The 15,609-nt window shown below is 35.6% G+C and overlaps 2 protein-coding genes across 2 annotated transcripts; both read left to right on the top strand.

The window, feature by feature from the left end:
* The first annotated feature begins 5,847 nt into the window (after window positions 1–5,847).
* On the top strand, window positions 5,848–9,068 carry LOC110778449 (3-ketoacyl-CoA synthase 1). Its single transcript, XM_021983006.2, has one exon. It carries the CDS (start codon window positions 7,188–7,190, stop codon window positions 8,772–8,774), a length of 1,587 nt encoding a protein of 528 aa, XP_021838698.1. The 5' UTR covers window positions 5,848–7,187; the 3' UTR covers window positions 8,775–9,068.
* Window positions 9,069–13,469: 4,401 nt separating this feature from the next.
* On the top strand, window positions 13,470–14,478 carry LOC110778454 (uncharacterized). Its single transcript, XM_021983010.2, has one exon. It carries the CDS (start codon window positions 13,572–13,574, stop codon window positions 14,142–14,144), a length of 573 nt encoding a protein of 190 aa, XP_021838702.1. The 5' UTR covers window positions 13,470–13,571; the 3' UTR covers window positions 14,145–14,478.
* The last annotated feature ends 1,131 nt before the right edge of the window (window positions 14,479–15,609 follow it).

Raw genomic sequence — 15,609 nt, forward strand, 5'->3', positions numbered from 1 at the left:
AGAGTTCAAAGAGAAGAAGAGTTCATTAGCTGCATAGTTCATCAGAAAAGAGAAGAACAACGTTGTTATTTTGGTGATTTGGGAATTTTTTCCATTCTTTTTGGTAATTTTAGTGGCAATTTGTTAAATTTGGGATTTTTTTATTTTTTATTTTATCAGTTACGGCTTTTATAAAAGGAAAAATTACTTTAAATAATCCAATCTTTTGACGATTTTCCATTAATAATCCAACATTTTAATTACGGTTTTTTCATGAAATTCCCCTGAGGTTTCACGGAATGCACCAAATACACCTGCGTGTTTCAAATCACATAATATACCCCTATTTAAACTTATTTGCACCAGATGCCCCTAGACTTAACAGATGTCTAACGCCGTTAGTATTTAGTTTGAATTAGCCCTTAATTATCCTAATTAACCCTTAATTAACCTAATTAACCCTAAATTTAACCATTTTTTAATTATCTAATTACTTTTCATTAACTTTTTTCCCCTTTTTTCTTCTTTTTTTCTCATCTCTGACCTCTACTCTTCTTTGTTTTATCTCTCCTCTGGCCATCCACATTATTGCACTTCCCCGACCCAACCACCACCCTGACGCCGCCTCCTCTTCCTTCTTCTTCGGTCTTCTTGTTTTTGAGAAGCCATTAATGCCCATATTTTAACAACAACCGACATCATCCCCGTTCACATCCATCCTCGAATCTCATAGAAAATGGAGTATTTAATCTTGAGTATTTCAGTAATTCAGTTGGTGAGATTCAATTGGGCACTTCCTTCCGGTGAGATTCAATTGGGAGTATTTAATCTTGAGTATTTCAATTGGTGCAATTCAATTGATCGAGATTCACTTCCTTCTTCTTCGTTTTGCTGCAACTCCTCTAATCTCATCCATAATTCGTCCGATCTCCCATGAATTCACTCAAATATTACCAACAAAACTGACTAAATTAAATAAATCACACAATTTGATCAAAAATCAAGTATTAAAACACCACCCTTGTCAACTCCTCGCCCCCGCCGCTACTACTTCTCCGCCTCAAAATTTTTTTGTCCCCTTCATTAATACTCCGAATTGTAGAAATTGTAGAAATTGGGGTTTTAATTGGGGAGCAGTGGTGGTAATGTAATGTTGGAGGTAGGCAATCTGATCTGATATTGGGTTTGGAGGATGGAGTTGAAGGAAGAATGGAGAACAATGGAGTGTTGTTCTTGGTGAAGGGCACTGGAGAAGATGAATCATGAAAAGAGAAGGGATCGAAAGATTAGAAATAATCGAAGAAAAGAGAAAGGAAAAAAGAAAAAAGAAAAAAGAAAATATTAGTTATATTTCATTGGAATTGATATAGGGTTAATTATATGTAGTTAATAAGGTTAATTAAGGCTGATTATCGGCTAATCACTAACGGCGTTAGTCTTCCGTTAAATCCAAGGGTATTTGGTGCATTTTTTAAAAAATAGGGGTATATTATGTAATTTGAAACACGCAGGTGTATTTGGTGCATTCCGTGAAACCTCGGGGGCATTTCATGAAAAAACCGTTTTAATTATTATCTAATAATCTAACATTTGTACCCATTTAATTTTTATTGCACCCAAATGACCGTTTACCTGTTATGAAGGTCACCCTACGTATATATAAAAAAAAAAAAAAAAAAAAGAAAAAAAAACGTTTTTTGAAATACAGTATAATTATTGTTGCTTTAAAAAAATAAAAATCACACTCCTCCCCTCTCTTTCCTTGGTCTCTTTTATTTGTCTTCCCCCCACATGATCAATTTCACCAGAACACCACTTTCGTTGACAGCTACCAGCCTACCACCGAAGACAATTTGAACTATCGTCGTCGCCCTTTCAAATAAACCCAAATTCGTACAAGCCAACAACTACTCGAAGTCAGATTCGCACAAGCACCAATAAAATCAATTTGGGGGAAAAGTTAGGTTTATTGTTCAACCAATTTGGAGCAAATTTTGAACATTTTTTCTTCTCATTTAGGCATGAAATCGAGTATTTGACCTGTAATTTCTATCGAATTAATCATGTTTTACAACCTGGATAAGAAATCAAAACTCATATTCAAGAAAATTAAACTGAAAAAAAGTAGTGTATGTGCTTTGGGTTGGAGTTATTGGTCGGCATCGGTGGTGGTGTTGATGGTCTTCTTTGTAGTTGCGGCAATGGCAGAGATGGATACCAGGATGATTTTATTGTTAGCTTTCTTGTGGGTTTCTATTGTCAACAATGATAGAATATTAATTAGAATATCTGCTTATGTGGATGTGGGTGAGAAAAGAAGAGTGAAAATATGAGTTATTGTTCAAAATTAGGATTATTTTAATGATATATTGATGATTTTGATAAATTTGTTGATTTTGATGATCAAGTGATGATGATGCCAATGGTGGTGGGAGTGGGTAAGGAGGCAGTGGAGGAAGGAGGACAAAGAGGGGATTTTGGGGCGGTGGAGGAATAAGGAAAATGATGATAATGGTGGTAGGATTTGAGTAAGGATGATAGTAGAGGGAGGAAGACATAGAGAAGGGGAGCATGCCTCCTCTGGAAGAAGGAAGGAGGAATTAAAGAACGGATTTTTCATGAAATGCCCCCGAGGTTTGCCTTAATGCACCAAATACCCCTAAACTTTCCAGAATGCACCAAATACCCCCGAGGTTTTAAAAAATAACACAAAATACCCTTAATGAGCATTTTCCGTCCATTCCGTTAAGTCTCCGTTAGCGTGAATTTACTTTTTTGCCCTTTCTCAACCATTTTCTCTACTAATCCTAATATTAACACTTAATTATATCAATTAAAACTAAAAAAATTTAATTAACTATTATTTTTTAAAAAAATCAAAACTTTGGGCTTTCTTTCACTTATACTACTCTCTTCTTTCACGCCATCAATCATCAATTCATCATCATTATCATCTTCTTTTTCTTCTCTTCCGCCACCATTAATTGCTTCGTTGTAGGCTAAGATGATGATTTGGAAGCCAACGTTGCTCCCCCCTTTCTGCCTGGAACGAAGCCCACCTCTCGATCTCCTTCCTTGGTGCACCACCGGGAAACAATCCACCCATAGCCACCGGGATTGTTGGGCGGTGGTGGCTATGGGTGGACTGCATACGTACGACGAAAAACATGGCTGAGAGGAGAGAGGGTACGTAGTGGCGGTGGAGCTTGGCTGGGAGCCTGAGAGGAGAGAGAAAAGAACACCCAGCTACCACCGTCCATGTTCCTTCTTCCCTCTGCCATGGAAATCGCCACCCAGCTACCAAAACAACGCCATTGCCCTTCCTTGTCTCTCCTCTTTCTCCCAAAACCCAGAAAAAATTCACCCAGAAAAAGACCCAAAAATCCAAAAAACACACAAAATTATCAACAATCACACAAAATCGATAAAGCAAGCACGAATTTTGTCAAAGAAACAAACAGATCGTATACATTTCCGTCAATTAGCGACGAAAACTTCCAAATTCGAGAAATTAACGCTTAATATCTGGGAAGTCGGCAGGTGTTTGAACAACAAAATAGAAAGGTACACCTCCATTAATGGGTCCAATTTTCCATATGAACTTATGTAGGTTTTGGGTGTTGGATTAATTATATACTTCTCCACTAATCATTCATTTTTGGAGGGGAGTAGAAGTTGAGTTTCTTGGCGAATTGCGGGTGTTGGAATTGTGAAGGTGGCGAATAGAAGGGAAGAAGAAGGGTTAATTGATTTTATTTTTTTGGGGATAATTGATTTATTTTGGGGTTAATTGATTTTTTTTTTTGGGGGGTTAATTGCTTTAATTAAGGGTTAAAATTTAATGTTAACGGAGACATAACGGAATGGACGGGAAATGCTCATTAAGGGTATTTTGTGTTATTTTTTCAAACCTCGGGGGTATTTGGTGCATTCTGGAAAGTTTAGGGGTATTTGGTGCATTAAGTCAAACCTCAGGGGCATTTCATGAAAAATCCGATTAAAGAAAGAAACAAAAGACAAAATAAAGGGAAAAAAAGAAGAAAAAAAAAGTATTTAATTTTTTTTACAACGAATGGTTGCATGACACATGTATTAGTTACATGCTGTATCAGGTTGATGACCGGTTGGGTGTAATAAAAGTTAATGGAGTACAAAGGTTGGATTATTAGATAATAATCTAAAGGTTGGATTATTAATGGAAAACCGTCGAAAGGTTGGATTATTTAAAGTAATTTTTCCTTTATAAAACCTTTTTTGGGTAATTTTTTTTTGGTACTTTCGTATATCTGGCTTAATTAGTTTAATCTTTTTTATTTTAAATTTATTACTACGTAATTAATTATAATAATATGACTAACGGTTGATTAGGATATGATTAGTGACTAATTGGTCGGAATTTTGACTAAGGTACTACTCCCTCTGTATTTTAAAAATAGATACACTTTCCTTAAACAGCTGTATTTTAAAAAGAGATACGTACAATTTCCTTTCTTGACATGTTTTGGTTCTCACTTCCATTATACACTACAAAAATTTGTATCTTTTATGACAACCTAAGCTAATAACGACGAGTAAAAATCCCGTCGCAAAAGGGCTTTTGCGACGGGGATAATAATCCAACAAAGAGGGGAACAATCGTCGCAAATGTCTTTTACTACGGGTTAACGACGGGATTTTCCATTAACGACGCCCCCTTTTTATGACGGGTTCGCGACGAAAAATCCCGTCGTTAGTCAACAATTATTGACCTTTAGCGACGGGATTTCCCCTCGTTAATAGTACAATTTCTTGTAGTGATATTAATATTTATCTTTTTCTTGTGGTCCCCATACTTACTCACATCATCTTTTTACTATAATAAATAATTCATCCATTATACCACTTTCATCTTATTTTAATAAATTCAAATCACTCTCTTAAAACTATGTACCGGTCAAAGTGTATATCTTTTTGAAATACGGAGGAAGTAATTGACAACTTTAACAACTTAGAGCAAGATCAAGGGGGTCTTGTCTTAAGATTTTCTTCATTTTCCATGTCAGCATTTCATTAATATTAAATTATTAAATTATTTTTAAGACTCCTTAAGATTCAATCAAATTTAGCTCTTCACCCATTAAATCATTTAAGACTTGTAAATTTATGTAAAATATCATTTTATTATTTAATTTAACTCACATACCAAGTCTTAAGTTGAGTCTTAATTTTTTAAGACTCACCTTAAGACTTTGATAAGACTTGTCTACTTCAATGCTACAATTTCTATATGTCTGATCTTAAGATTGATAAATCATATGCCATGTCAACACAACTCATGTCTTAAGACTTGGGGCTGATCATGCTCTTAGACAGTAATTTACAAAGTCATCAATCTACACATATTGATGGAAGATGCTCTTCAATATGCTCTTAGACAGTAATTTACAAAGTCATCAATCTACACATATTAATGGAAGATGCTCTTCAATACTCCATATGTACTTACTGAAAATTATTACTGTATAAATGACATTATGATAAGTTATTAATTTTGTATACCAACTTTTACTATACGACCACTAATATGAAACTAAGCATTTTATCCTCCTCCATTCCTCCCACAATTTTGGTGTTTTGTGAAGAATTGAATTCAGCTTGAGGTCCTATTTGCCGCCCTAATAGTATACCCCATAAATAATCTTCTCAATTCCTCCCATGCATTCAATGTTCTCTCTCCATAAAAGCTAAGTCACCTATAATCCACCCACCAACCTTGCTCTTTATATATAATACCCTATTTATTTATTTATTATAAATAAATTCTCCAATCCTCCTCTAACAACTTTTATTAATAAAAAAAATAAGTTGATAAAAACTCAACCAAAAGCCACGTGTATCCATATTGAAAATTGCTTCTATTTTTGAACAAGAAACACAAAGAAAATCATTGTTCCTACTCCAAGGTTTACTTGAACGAAATCCACTATTTTCCCACACTTCATATTCTTCTGCTTCCATTTTCCCTACTTTTCTAAAGTGTGTAAACACTTTATATTTTATTATAGTGTACTTCATCCGTATTTTAAAAAGAGATACACTTTCCTTAAGCTGACGTATTTTAAAAAGAGATAGCACTTTTTTTTTGACATGTTTTGTCACATTTCCAATTGTATTAATATTTCTTTCTTATGGTCCACACACTTACTCACGTCCTTTTTTTTTACTACAATATATAATTCATTCACTGACCCATTTTCATCTTATTTTAACAAATTCAACTCACTCTCCTAAAACTATTTGTCGGTCAAAGTGTATGTCTTTTTACAATACGGAGTGAGTACATAATAATCTCTTAATTGGTTCCTGAATCCTTACAATAGTTTGACTTCTAGACTATTCATAATTTTAACCCTATTTTCTTCCTAATATCTAAAAATAAAATGTTATTATGTTAGATGTTGTTGGATTAATTTTAATTGCATATTATCACGGCTAAATTAGTATCTTGAGAAGTGTATCAGACTATCAGTCAAACGGTTGTAAATACAGTATTCAGGAACATACACGGAGGGAATACGTCGTTATATCAATAAATCTTAGTACTCCAAAGTAGCTTACCTATTCTCATATGTGAGTTCCAAAAAATTAAAATTTAAAAATAAGAAATTCTTTAAATTGAATTTGCCCCCTCGTATCAAATATGACCTTTTTCCTCGTTTAATTTGGGGGGTGGTTGAGCTATCTATCAAATTCTATGAACTACTCACATTTAATTCCTCTATAATCCAGCTTCCTAGCAGCTCATACTTTCTTTCTACTACTACTTTTACACACACTATAAATACCCTAACCAAACACACCCTCCACAAAACCATTCAATATTTCATTCCCCAAACAATTTTAAAAAAACAAAAAATTAAAAATAAAAAACCTCCTTCTTCATCACTCTTTTTCTAACAACCATACCTAGACATAAAAGCTTAATCTCCAATTTGATGGGATTTTGATTAATTCTCCAATTTTAGGTCATCTTCTCGTAGACTTTCTTACATACACTTTTCTCTTCTTCTTTGTTTAATCAATATTTTTTCTTGTCAAGTGTAGACTATATTACAAACATTCATTCAACAATTAACCATCATTTTTTTAAAAGCTTAGGTTATACAAGAAAATTATTCATCTGCTAAACAAGCTACCTAGAAAGAGAGTGTTTTTTTGTTGTAATAAAAATGGCGAGCATTGAGATGGATAAGGAGAGATTAATGGCGGAAATGGCGTTCAAAGACGAAGCATCTATCGTCATTAAAATCCGTCGAAGATTACCAGATTTTCTTCAGTCTGTCAAACTTAAGTACGTCAAGTTAGGCTATGGAAACTATTGTACAACACCCACTTCAGTTTTCGTGTTTCTCGTTGCTCTGCCTCTACTGTTGTCCACTTTAGTTCAGCTAACCGGTCTAAGAATGGACCGGGTTTCTGATCTTTGGACCAACCGGGCCGTCTTCATCGACACAGCTACCGGGTTGATGGGCTTAGTTGTCTTGCTAGTTGTACTGGGGGTGTACTGGGCCAACCGAACCCGACGAGTTTACCTCGTTGATTTCGCGTGTTACAAACCGGAAGACGAGCGGAAAATGTCGGTTGACTCGTTCCTTAAAATGACCGTTAACTCCGGTGCGTTTAACGACGAAATGGTCCATTTCCAAGAGCGGATCGCAACCCGGTCCGGTTTAGGAGACGAGACTTATTTCGCAAGAGGAATCACGTCTCAACCGCCGAATTTGTCAATGGAAGAGGCTCGAGCCGAGGCCGAGTCAGTAATATTCAACACGGTTGATGCCCTTTTGGAAAAAACCGGGGTTAAACCGGAAGATATTGATATTTTAATTGTAAACTGTAGTTTATTCAACCCAACCCCGTCACTTTCCTCAATGATTGTCAACCACTACAAATTAAAACCCTCAATCAAAACCTACAATTTAGGTGGTATGGGCTGCAGTGCGGGCCTTATATCTATTGATTTAGCCAAACACTTACTCAAAGCCCGGCCCAATTCAAACGCCTTAGTTTTCAGCACAGAAAACATCACCCAAAATTGGTATTTCGGTAACGACCGATCCATGCTTTTATGCAACTGTATTTTCCGGATGGGTGGGGCAGCCGTTTTACTCTCAAACAAGCCGAAAGACCGTCGTATAGCCAAATATGAGTTGGTCCATACAGTCCGTACTCATAAGGGTTCGGACGACAACAGTTACAACTGCGTCTTCCAAAGAGAAGACGAAAAGGGGCTAGTTGGTGTGTCCCTAGCACGCGAGTTGATGGCAGTTGCAGGTGACGCGCTTAAAACAAACATAACTACCTTGGGCCCACTTGTGTTACCATGGTCAGAGCAGCTCATGTTCTTAGCAACCCTGATTAGGAGAAAGGTGTTAAAACAAGTTAGAGTCAAACCTTATATTCCTGACTTTAAGAAGGCTTTTGAGCATTTTTGCATTCATGCTGGTGGAAGGGCAGTGTTGGATGAGATAGAGAAGAATCTTCAGCTTACTAATTGGCATATGGAACCTTCTAGAATGACACTTCATAGGTTCGGGAACACGTCGAGTAGTTCGCTTTGGTACGAGTTGGCTTACACCGAAGCTAAGGGTCGGGTCAAGGGTGGTGACCGGGTTTGGCAAATCGCGTTTGGGTCGGGTTTTAAGTGTAATAGCGCGGTTTGGAAGTCGTTAAGGAAGGTTGAGGTTGGGAAATGCAGGACTAATCCATGGGTTGATTCGGTGGATAAGTATCCTGTCAAGATTAATCTTGCTTAGGTAAGATAATTACGTTAATTAGTGCTATCATTATTACATTAATTAGTGCTATCATTATTAAGTTAGTTGGTTGGAAGGGGGGAGGATGTCAATGTGTTGGTTGTAATTTAATGGTGTTTTGGATAATTGGATTTGTTCAATTTGTAGTACTTTTGTAAAATGGTTACGTTGTTTGTTTGAGGTGCATATATCTGTAATTTGTTTCATTATTTGAAGAAATATTCACTTGCAATTGTATCATCAACTGAAAATTATTATTTCAAAGAAATGAAAATTCATTCTTTCTAGATTCGATTTACCGGATTTGTCTGTTTATTTATTTTTGGAGTATTTGACAACACGTCAAAAAATGGATTATTATCTTTGGATTATCTAGTAAAGGTGAAGTGTTTTTCAATTATGTCAAAAGTACCTTACGTTATTGTAGTGACTAATGGGCCATCGACCTATTATTACTCTTATGATTAGGCGTACCGTGTACATGTAACGTCGTGTGTTGTACAATGGTACATTAGGTAATAATCTAGTTACAATCCAATTATCCAAAGAACAAAAATTGAGTGTGAAGTAGGTAGTAGGTACCATTAGTCGATGCAACGGTGGTTCATCCAATTCCATCCACATGAATTTGATACCAAATTGATTACTACAACATTTATATACAACTATAAACACGCAATTTGTCGCTAAGAATTCGTCAAACCCCCAAAGGGCTTAGTTGAGTTATGTCTTTGTATGCACTGGACTATGGCCCAAATACACAGCCCAAACTAGAAGATACGGAGTATGATATTCGTGTCATGTGTCATGTCTGTCAGTAACTGTCATAAGGCTGTCAAGTTAGGTTATTGGTCGGCTACAGATTGAATATAATCTCTTCTTGTATCATTTAATAATATTTTATGCGGGATCATATAATCGTACGGATTAAATGTGTGATTTTTTTTCCGGGTCACTTCATTTGCTATCAAATGTGATCGAATTGGGTCAATTTTTAACAGCTCAGTGTGTTAAAAGAAAGGTAGAAGAGTTGTGAGTAGGCGAGAATGCGAGATATGATCCCAATTATTACCGGTCAATAAGGTTTTTTTCATGCCTAAGGAGGTACATAAAGTTTATAACCAAGATGATGAGATGTGGGAAGTACAAAACCCTTTATTTGAACGCTCCTCTCTAATTTTTGAGGATTCATAGCATGTTGAGTCATGTTTGGTTACTCAAGTGGCTTGTGAGCAATTCACAAGGTCTTTCCAGCTATCACGTGACATTACTACTCTCCCGCCTCTTTCTTTGTTATCCAAGTTACACAGGTCTTCAGAGGAGGCCGACCCATTAACCACAAAACCAAAGCTAAGAATAGTGTTATGAAACTTTTCATACCATTGCTTTGGTGCCTACTTTAGTCCATACAAGGATTTCTTGAGCCTACATTCCTTGTTCTCCATGTCGGGAACAACGAACCCTGGGGGTTGCTCCATATATATTTCCTCCTCAAGATTTCCAATCAAAAAGGCCGTTTTGACGTCCATCTGATGCACAAGCAATTTATAAGCAGAAGCTATAGCAAATAAAAGACGAATAGTGGAAATCTTTGTCACATGTGAGTAGGTATAGAAGTAGTCTACACCAAACTTCTGAGAGAAACCCCTAATCACAAGTCTGGCTTTGAATCTCTCAACAGAACCATCGGTCTTCAACTTTCTCTTGAAAATCCACTTGCAGCCAATGACTTTGCTCCCCTTTGGCAATTCTACAAGCTCCCATGTCTGATTTGCCATAATAGATTCGAGCTCGCTGTTGATTGCTTCCTTCCAGAAGCTAGCATCAACTGAACTCATGGCTTCTTCGTATGATTTAGGATCTTGTTCCTTCCAGAAACGATTTGTTATCTTTCTTCTCGATCATGCCCTTTTTCTGGAATTTTCCCTTCTTCTGTTTTCCTTGCTTGCAGTGCTTCTTCTCAGTGCCACCTGTGTTCCTGTCAACATAAACATTAGACTCCACAAGGTTAGCTTTGACAGCAAGTTCATTTTTAGGCTTCTTGGTGGTATCTTTCAGTCTATTAGCCTCCTCAATCTTCATGTGGCTAACTAACTCCTCCAATGTCATATCCCGTTTCTTGTGTTTGAGATGATTGCGGTAATCAGACCACGTTTCAGGAAGTTTCTCAATCAAAACATTAGCCTGCAATATCTCACACATCTTCATACCTTCTGCAAGAATATCAGCAACCAAATTTTCATACTCATGGACTTGATCCATGATAGGTTTTGTGTCAACCATTTGGAAATTCAACCAATTACCAGTCACATATTTCTTCTTCCCTGCATCATCAGCACCATACTTCTTTTCTAGGGTTTCCCAGATTGACTTAGCGGATTTATTAGTGATAAACAAATCAAAAATAGGGTTTGTCATGTGATTGAGTAATTAGTGACCCCTAACAAATTTGTTATCTTTCTCAAACTTCTTGATCTCCTCTTCACCAGATTCGCCACTAGTCGGCACAACCGTACCTTTCCCAGGAGTATCCGCTATAGTTATGATAGCAGATGGTTTCTCCTTAGGCTTAGGAGGGTTATTAAAACAGAACATAATCAACTTCTACTTGTTCAAAAGAAATTAACAATTTTTGAGACCACCTCTTGTAATTAGATCCATCAAGAAGTTCCAGTTTAGAAAGATCTAGCAACAAACGATTTTGAGAACTACTAGACATGATAACAACAGATAAAATACGCTTCTAGATTGTTGGTAAAATAACTGTTGTAATCAAAGTACGACAAAAGGAGAGAAATTTGTTACTCTGAAAAATAGATCTCAAATAAGCTGTGATGCGTTTTACGGCTCCCCTAGAAGCGTATTTCGCCACCACCGATACGAGGCTCTCAGTGACGACTGCTCCCCAAGGGTAACACAACTACCTTTCAACTCCGTATCCCAATTAAAAGGCTGGAATTACTTCAAGAACTGCTCAGATTTCTATAATGATAATGGAGGAAAAGAATGATATTTTTGTATAATTTTGTGCGTGAATATTTTTGTAGAGGAGATAGAAATATATATGACAAGAGAGTTGCATGGAATCAAAACTCTTGAACCGAAAAGATTGGAACTCCGACAAAGTGGGAGACTTAAAACCCATGCACCCACTTAATTTGTAATCATAAGGAAAAGGTATCAGTTTGTTCCACAGCCCAAGTGTGGCACAAATCAATTACCCGCAGGCATGCTGCCACACAACGAGAAATATAATTAACTTTCCTAATTAGACTAAGCCACCAATCAGAAAAAGGAAAGCTATCATAATTTGTATAGGAAGCCCATATTGCATTATTTCCAACATATTTACCACCATTTCAGCTACATGTCCGATAAGGAAATCACTACCAAGTACCAACAATGGATTTGGCGCAATATCATCTCTTTGGTTGTCAAGGGCCGACACGAGAGGAGTCTACTACCTTTTCAGTTTTTAGCACTTTGTTTTTTAGTTGGTTTGCAAGTGTAACAGTCCGTAAAATTCTCAGTTGTTCAGTTTGTGTTGGGTGACATTTTTCATTTATGCAAATTAAGCTTATGTAAAAAAAAAGTAGTGGTATACTAATACTTGCTCATTTATCCGTAACGCAGGTATACTTGAGATAATTGATTAGGGAATTGGCAGTGATCAAACTAGTATACGTTATCTTGTAAGACCATGACTTAGTCATGTTGACTAAATAATATGTGTGCTCCTGAAGCCGAATTGGCAATCATGGGATCAAAGGAAAATCCCCACTTTATCAAATGAGAAAATTCAAAGAAAGTGATCAAAAATAATTTTTAAGAATATACAATTAAGTAGCCACCATTGAAATGAAAAATAATATTGAGAAGAAATAACCTCTAAACTACTTTGGAAAATATACCGTGTGGAATATCATATATTCATATCGTTTATGGTTAAAAAAGTTCACTAGTTGAAATACCCTTATTAAATTGAAATTAAAATTGACCAGAAATAATATCGAAAAAGTTTGGCCTAATGTTAAGTGCGTTTAATATTTCTAGATATGAGGATTGAATATGTACACATATAAACATAGCTAAAACTCGACTTTACTAACCAACATGATTTATTAATTTCTGTTAATTGCTCGAAAATCTTGAACTCACATCAAAATATATATGAACAAGATGAACAACCCTAATCAAATCAGTACCCATTATAATTATTTTGTTAGTTTTTTAGAAAAATTATGAAGCGAAACTAGTCTCCTATCAGACCGTCTTACATTTACCGAACTAACATATCATGTGCATGACAATTAAGTATCCTTCATTCGATCTTCTACAAAAATCGGTTAAAAATTGAGTTCACGAGGAACTTTGACTTTTTAATCTTTTCCTCTTACAAATTAACTAGGGAACTTTCCTTCTTCCTCCTCGAGCTAATGTTTGAGCGTTGACTTTGACTCAAATTATATTTAATTCAAACAACAACTAGAAGGACAGATAAAATCCAACCTGTGGAAGCTAGTACTTCAATGTAACAACTAACAAGCATGGAATTTAATCACCACGTTTTATTTTTCTTTTATCTTTTTTTTTAAAAAAATTCAAATTTCTTAGTCCTTACTCTATCTAAAATAAGTACCAAACTTTCCTAGCAACTTCCTTCTCCATTGCATATATATAGAAGAAAGAATGCCACAAAACTATCTCATTTATTTGTCAATTGTGAATTCTGTAATCATCTCAATTAACTATTCCAAAAAAAAAATCGTTAAAAAAAAGCTAGAAAGAAAAATAAACATGGAGATTCTTGGTCGTTTAAGAAGAGCTGTAAACAAGTTGACTTTCTTATTAAATCTCAAAAAGTTTCTTACAAACTCAACATGGCAAATAGCTTCATCGATCCGAGCCCGAACCCCGGCCCTCCCCGGGCCCAACGGCTGGAGACGGCGTAAAGCCTATAGCTTCAACGATCGACCAGGGTTAAGAGCTTGTATAGAAGTCGTAGTTGTTGACCATTACCATACTTCTTCTCCTTCTTCATCTTGTTCATCTTGTTCTCATAATCATGATGATGCTAACTACGACGGTGAAGAAGAAGACAATGGCCGTCGATCGGAGGTCTCTAGTGGCGCCGCCTCACCACATCCGCCGCTACGACGAACCACAAGCTATCCATTAGAAACGGATGTAGATAAACATGCGGATATGTTTATTGATAATTTTTACAGGCATCTTTTGTATGAAAAACAGGTTTCTTTGGAGTTAAGGTATTGTAGGCAACCGGGTGGTAATAGTTTTACTTCGGTTGATGAATATAGTATTGTTTCTCCATTGTCTTCGGCTAGTTCTCAACTTGTTTCGCCAACTTGATTTTATGTTTAGGGTAATTAATAATGGTTTCATTTCATTTTCTCTGTGTTTTTTAGAGAAAAAACATTAGAGTTCAAGATTCAAGAGCTTATATATGTTTGTTGGTTTTATTGTTAAGGTCTTAAGGATATGATTAGATTTGATTACCAAGAAGACCTATAATTTTAAGAGGTCTCTTGAAATTTAGGAGAATTTTTTTTTTCCACCAATGTACTTTTGTGCAAATATTATGAAGAATCTTTGGAGAATTATGTATATTTTGACCTATAATTTTAAGAGGTCTCTTGAAATTTAGGGGATTTTTTTTTCATCAATGTACTTTTGTGCAAATATTACGAGGAATCTTTGGAGAATTATGTACGTTCACTACAAAAAGTTGTACCATTAACGACGGGAAATTCCGTCGCTAAAGGCCAATAATCATTGATTAATGACGGGATTTACTGTTGTGAACCCATCATAAAAGGGGACTGTAGTTAATGGAAAATCCCGTCGTTAATCCGTCGTAAAAGTCATTTGCGAGGGTATTTGTTTGGTTGTTAGACCCGTCACAAAAGCCTTTAATTTGCGATAATATTTTTGACCCGTCGTAATTAGGTTGTCGTTAAAGATACAAATTTTTTGTAGTGGTTATTTTTGCTTCGGCAACTTTTGTGTAAGACCGCCTTACCGGAAAGACCACTTTGGTTGCTTAACTAATTGGTTCTATTTCTTAACTAATTGGTTACATTGCTTAACTAATTGGTTCAATTGCTTAACTAGTTAGTTCCTTTGCTTAACTAATTAGTTCCAGTGCTTAACTAATTAGTTCCATTGCTTAACTTATATGACACCAAGGTGGTCTTTTGTGTAAGACCGCCTTATAGAAAAGTTTGTATTTTTGCTTATGTTTTTGTGACTTGTGATTTTTGGTGTGTTTTATTTTGGTCCGGACTAAGATGTATGTATCTTATTACACATGTCAATACATACTTTGCCGAGTATGGAAGCTAAAATGGACATACCATCAAATGAGAAACTCTCTCAAACCTCTCTTTTTCCCCCTCATTTGTTCCATGCTTTTGAAATGTTATTATAATACTTGTTTATAATTGTTTTGTTTAATGTACACATTTAAAATGTCTAGATGACTCTGAATCAAAACCAATCAAACTTAAGCACCTTATATTTTGCTAACTTTGGTAGATATCAGCTAACTTACCAGTAAAATATAGAGGGAATATACCCAAGACCTGTTATAAACAAGTCTGTACAAGTAGATCAAAGAGAATAAGGAAAATAAGTTTTTTTTGAGGAGAATAGTTTTTTTTTTTGAGGAAAATAAGTTTAAAAAGAATAAATTAATAATATACATATCCGCTCCATATGAAATGATGCGATGTGAAATTTGTAAATTTATACCCACCCGTCATCCCTATAAATTACCAATTTTTAGTTTGAGAAAGTGATTTATGTGGAAGTAAAA

The sequence above is a fragment of the Spinacia oleracea genome, chromosome 2 (assembly GCF_020520425.1).
Source record: "Spinacia oleracea cultivar Varoflay chromosome 2, BTI_SOV_V1, whole genome shotgun sequence".
Classification (NCBI taxonomy): domain Eukaryota; kingdom Viridiplantae; phylum Streptophyta; class Magnoliopsida; order Caryophyllales; family Amaranthaceae; genus Spinacia; species Spinacia oleracea.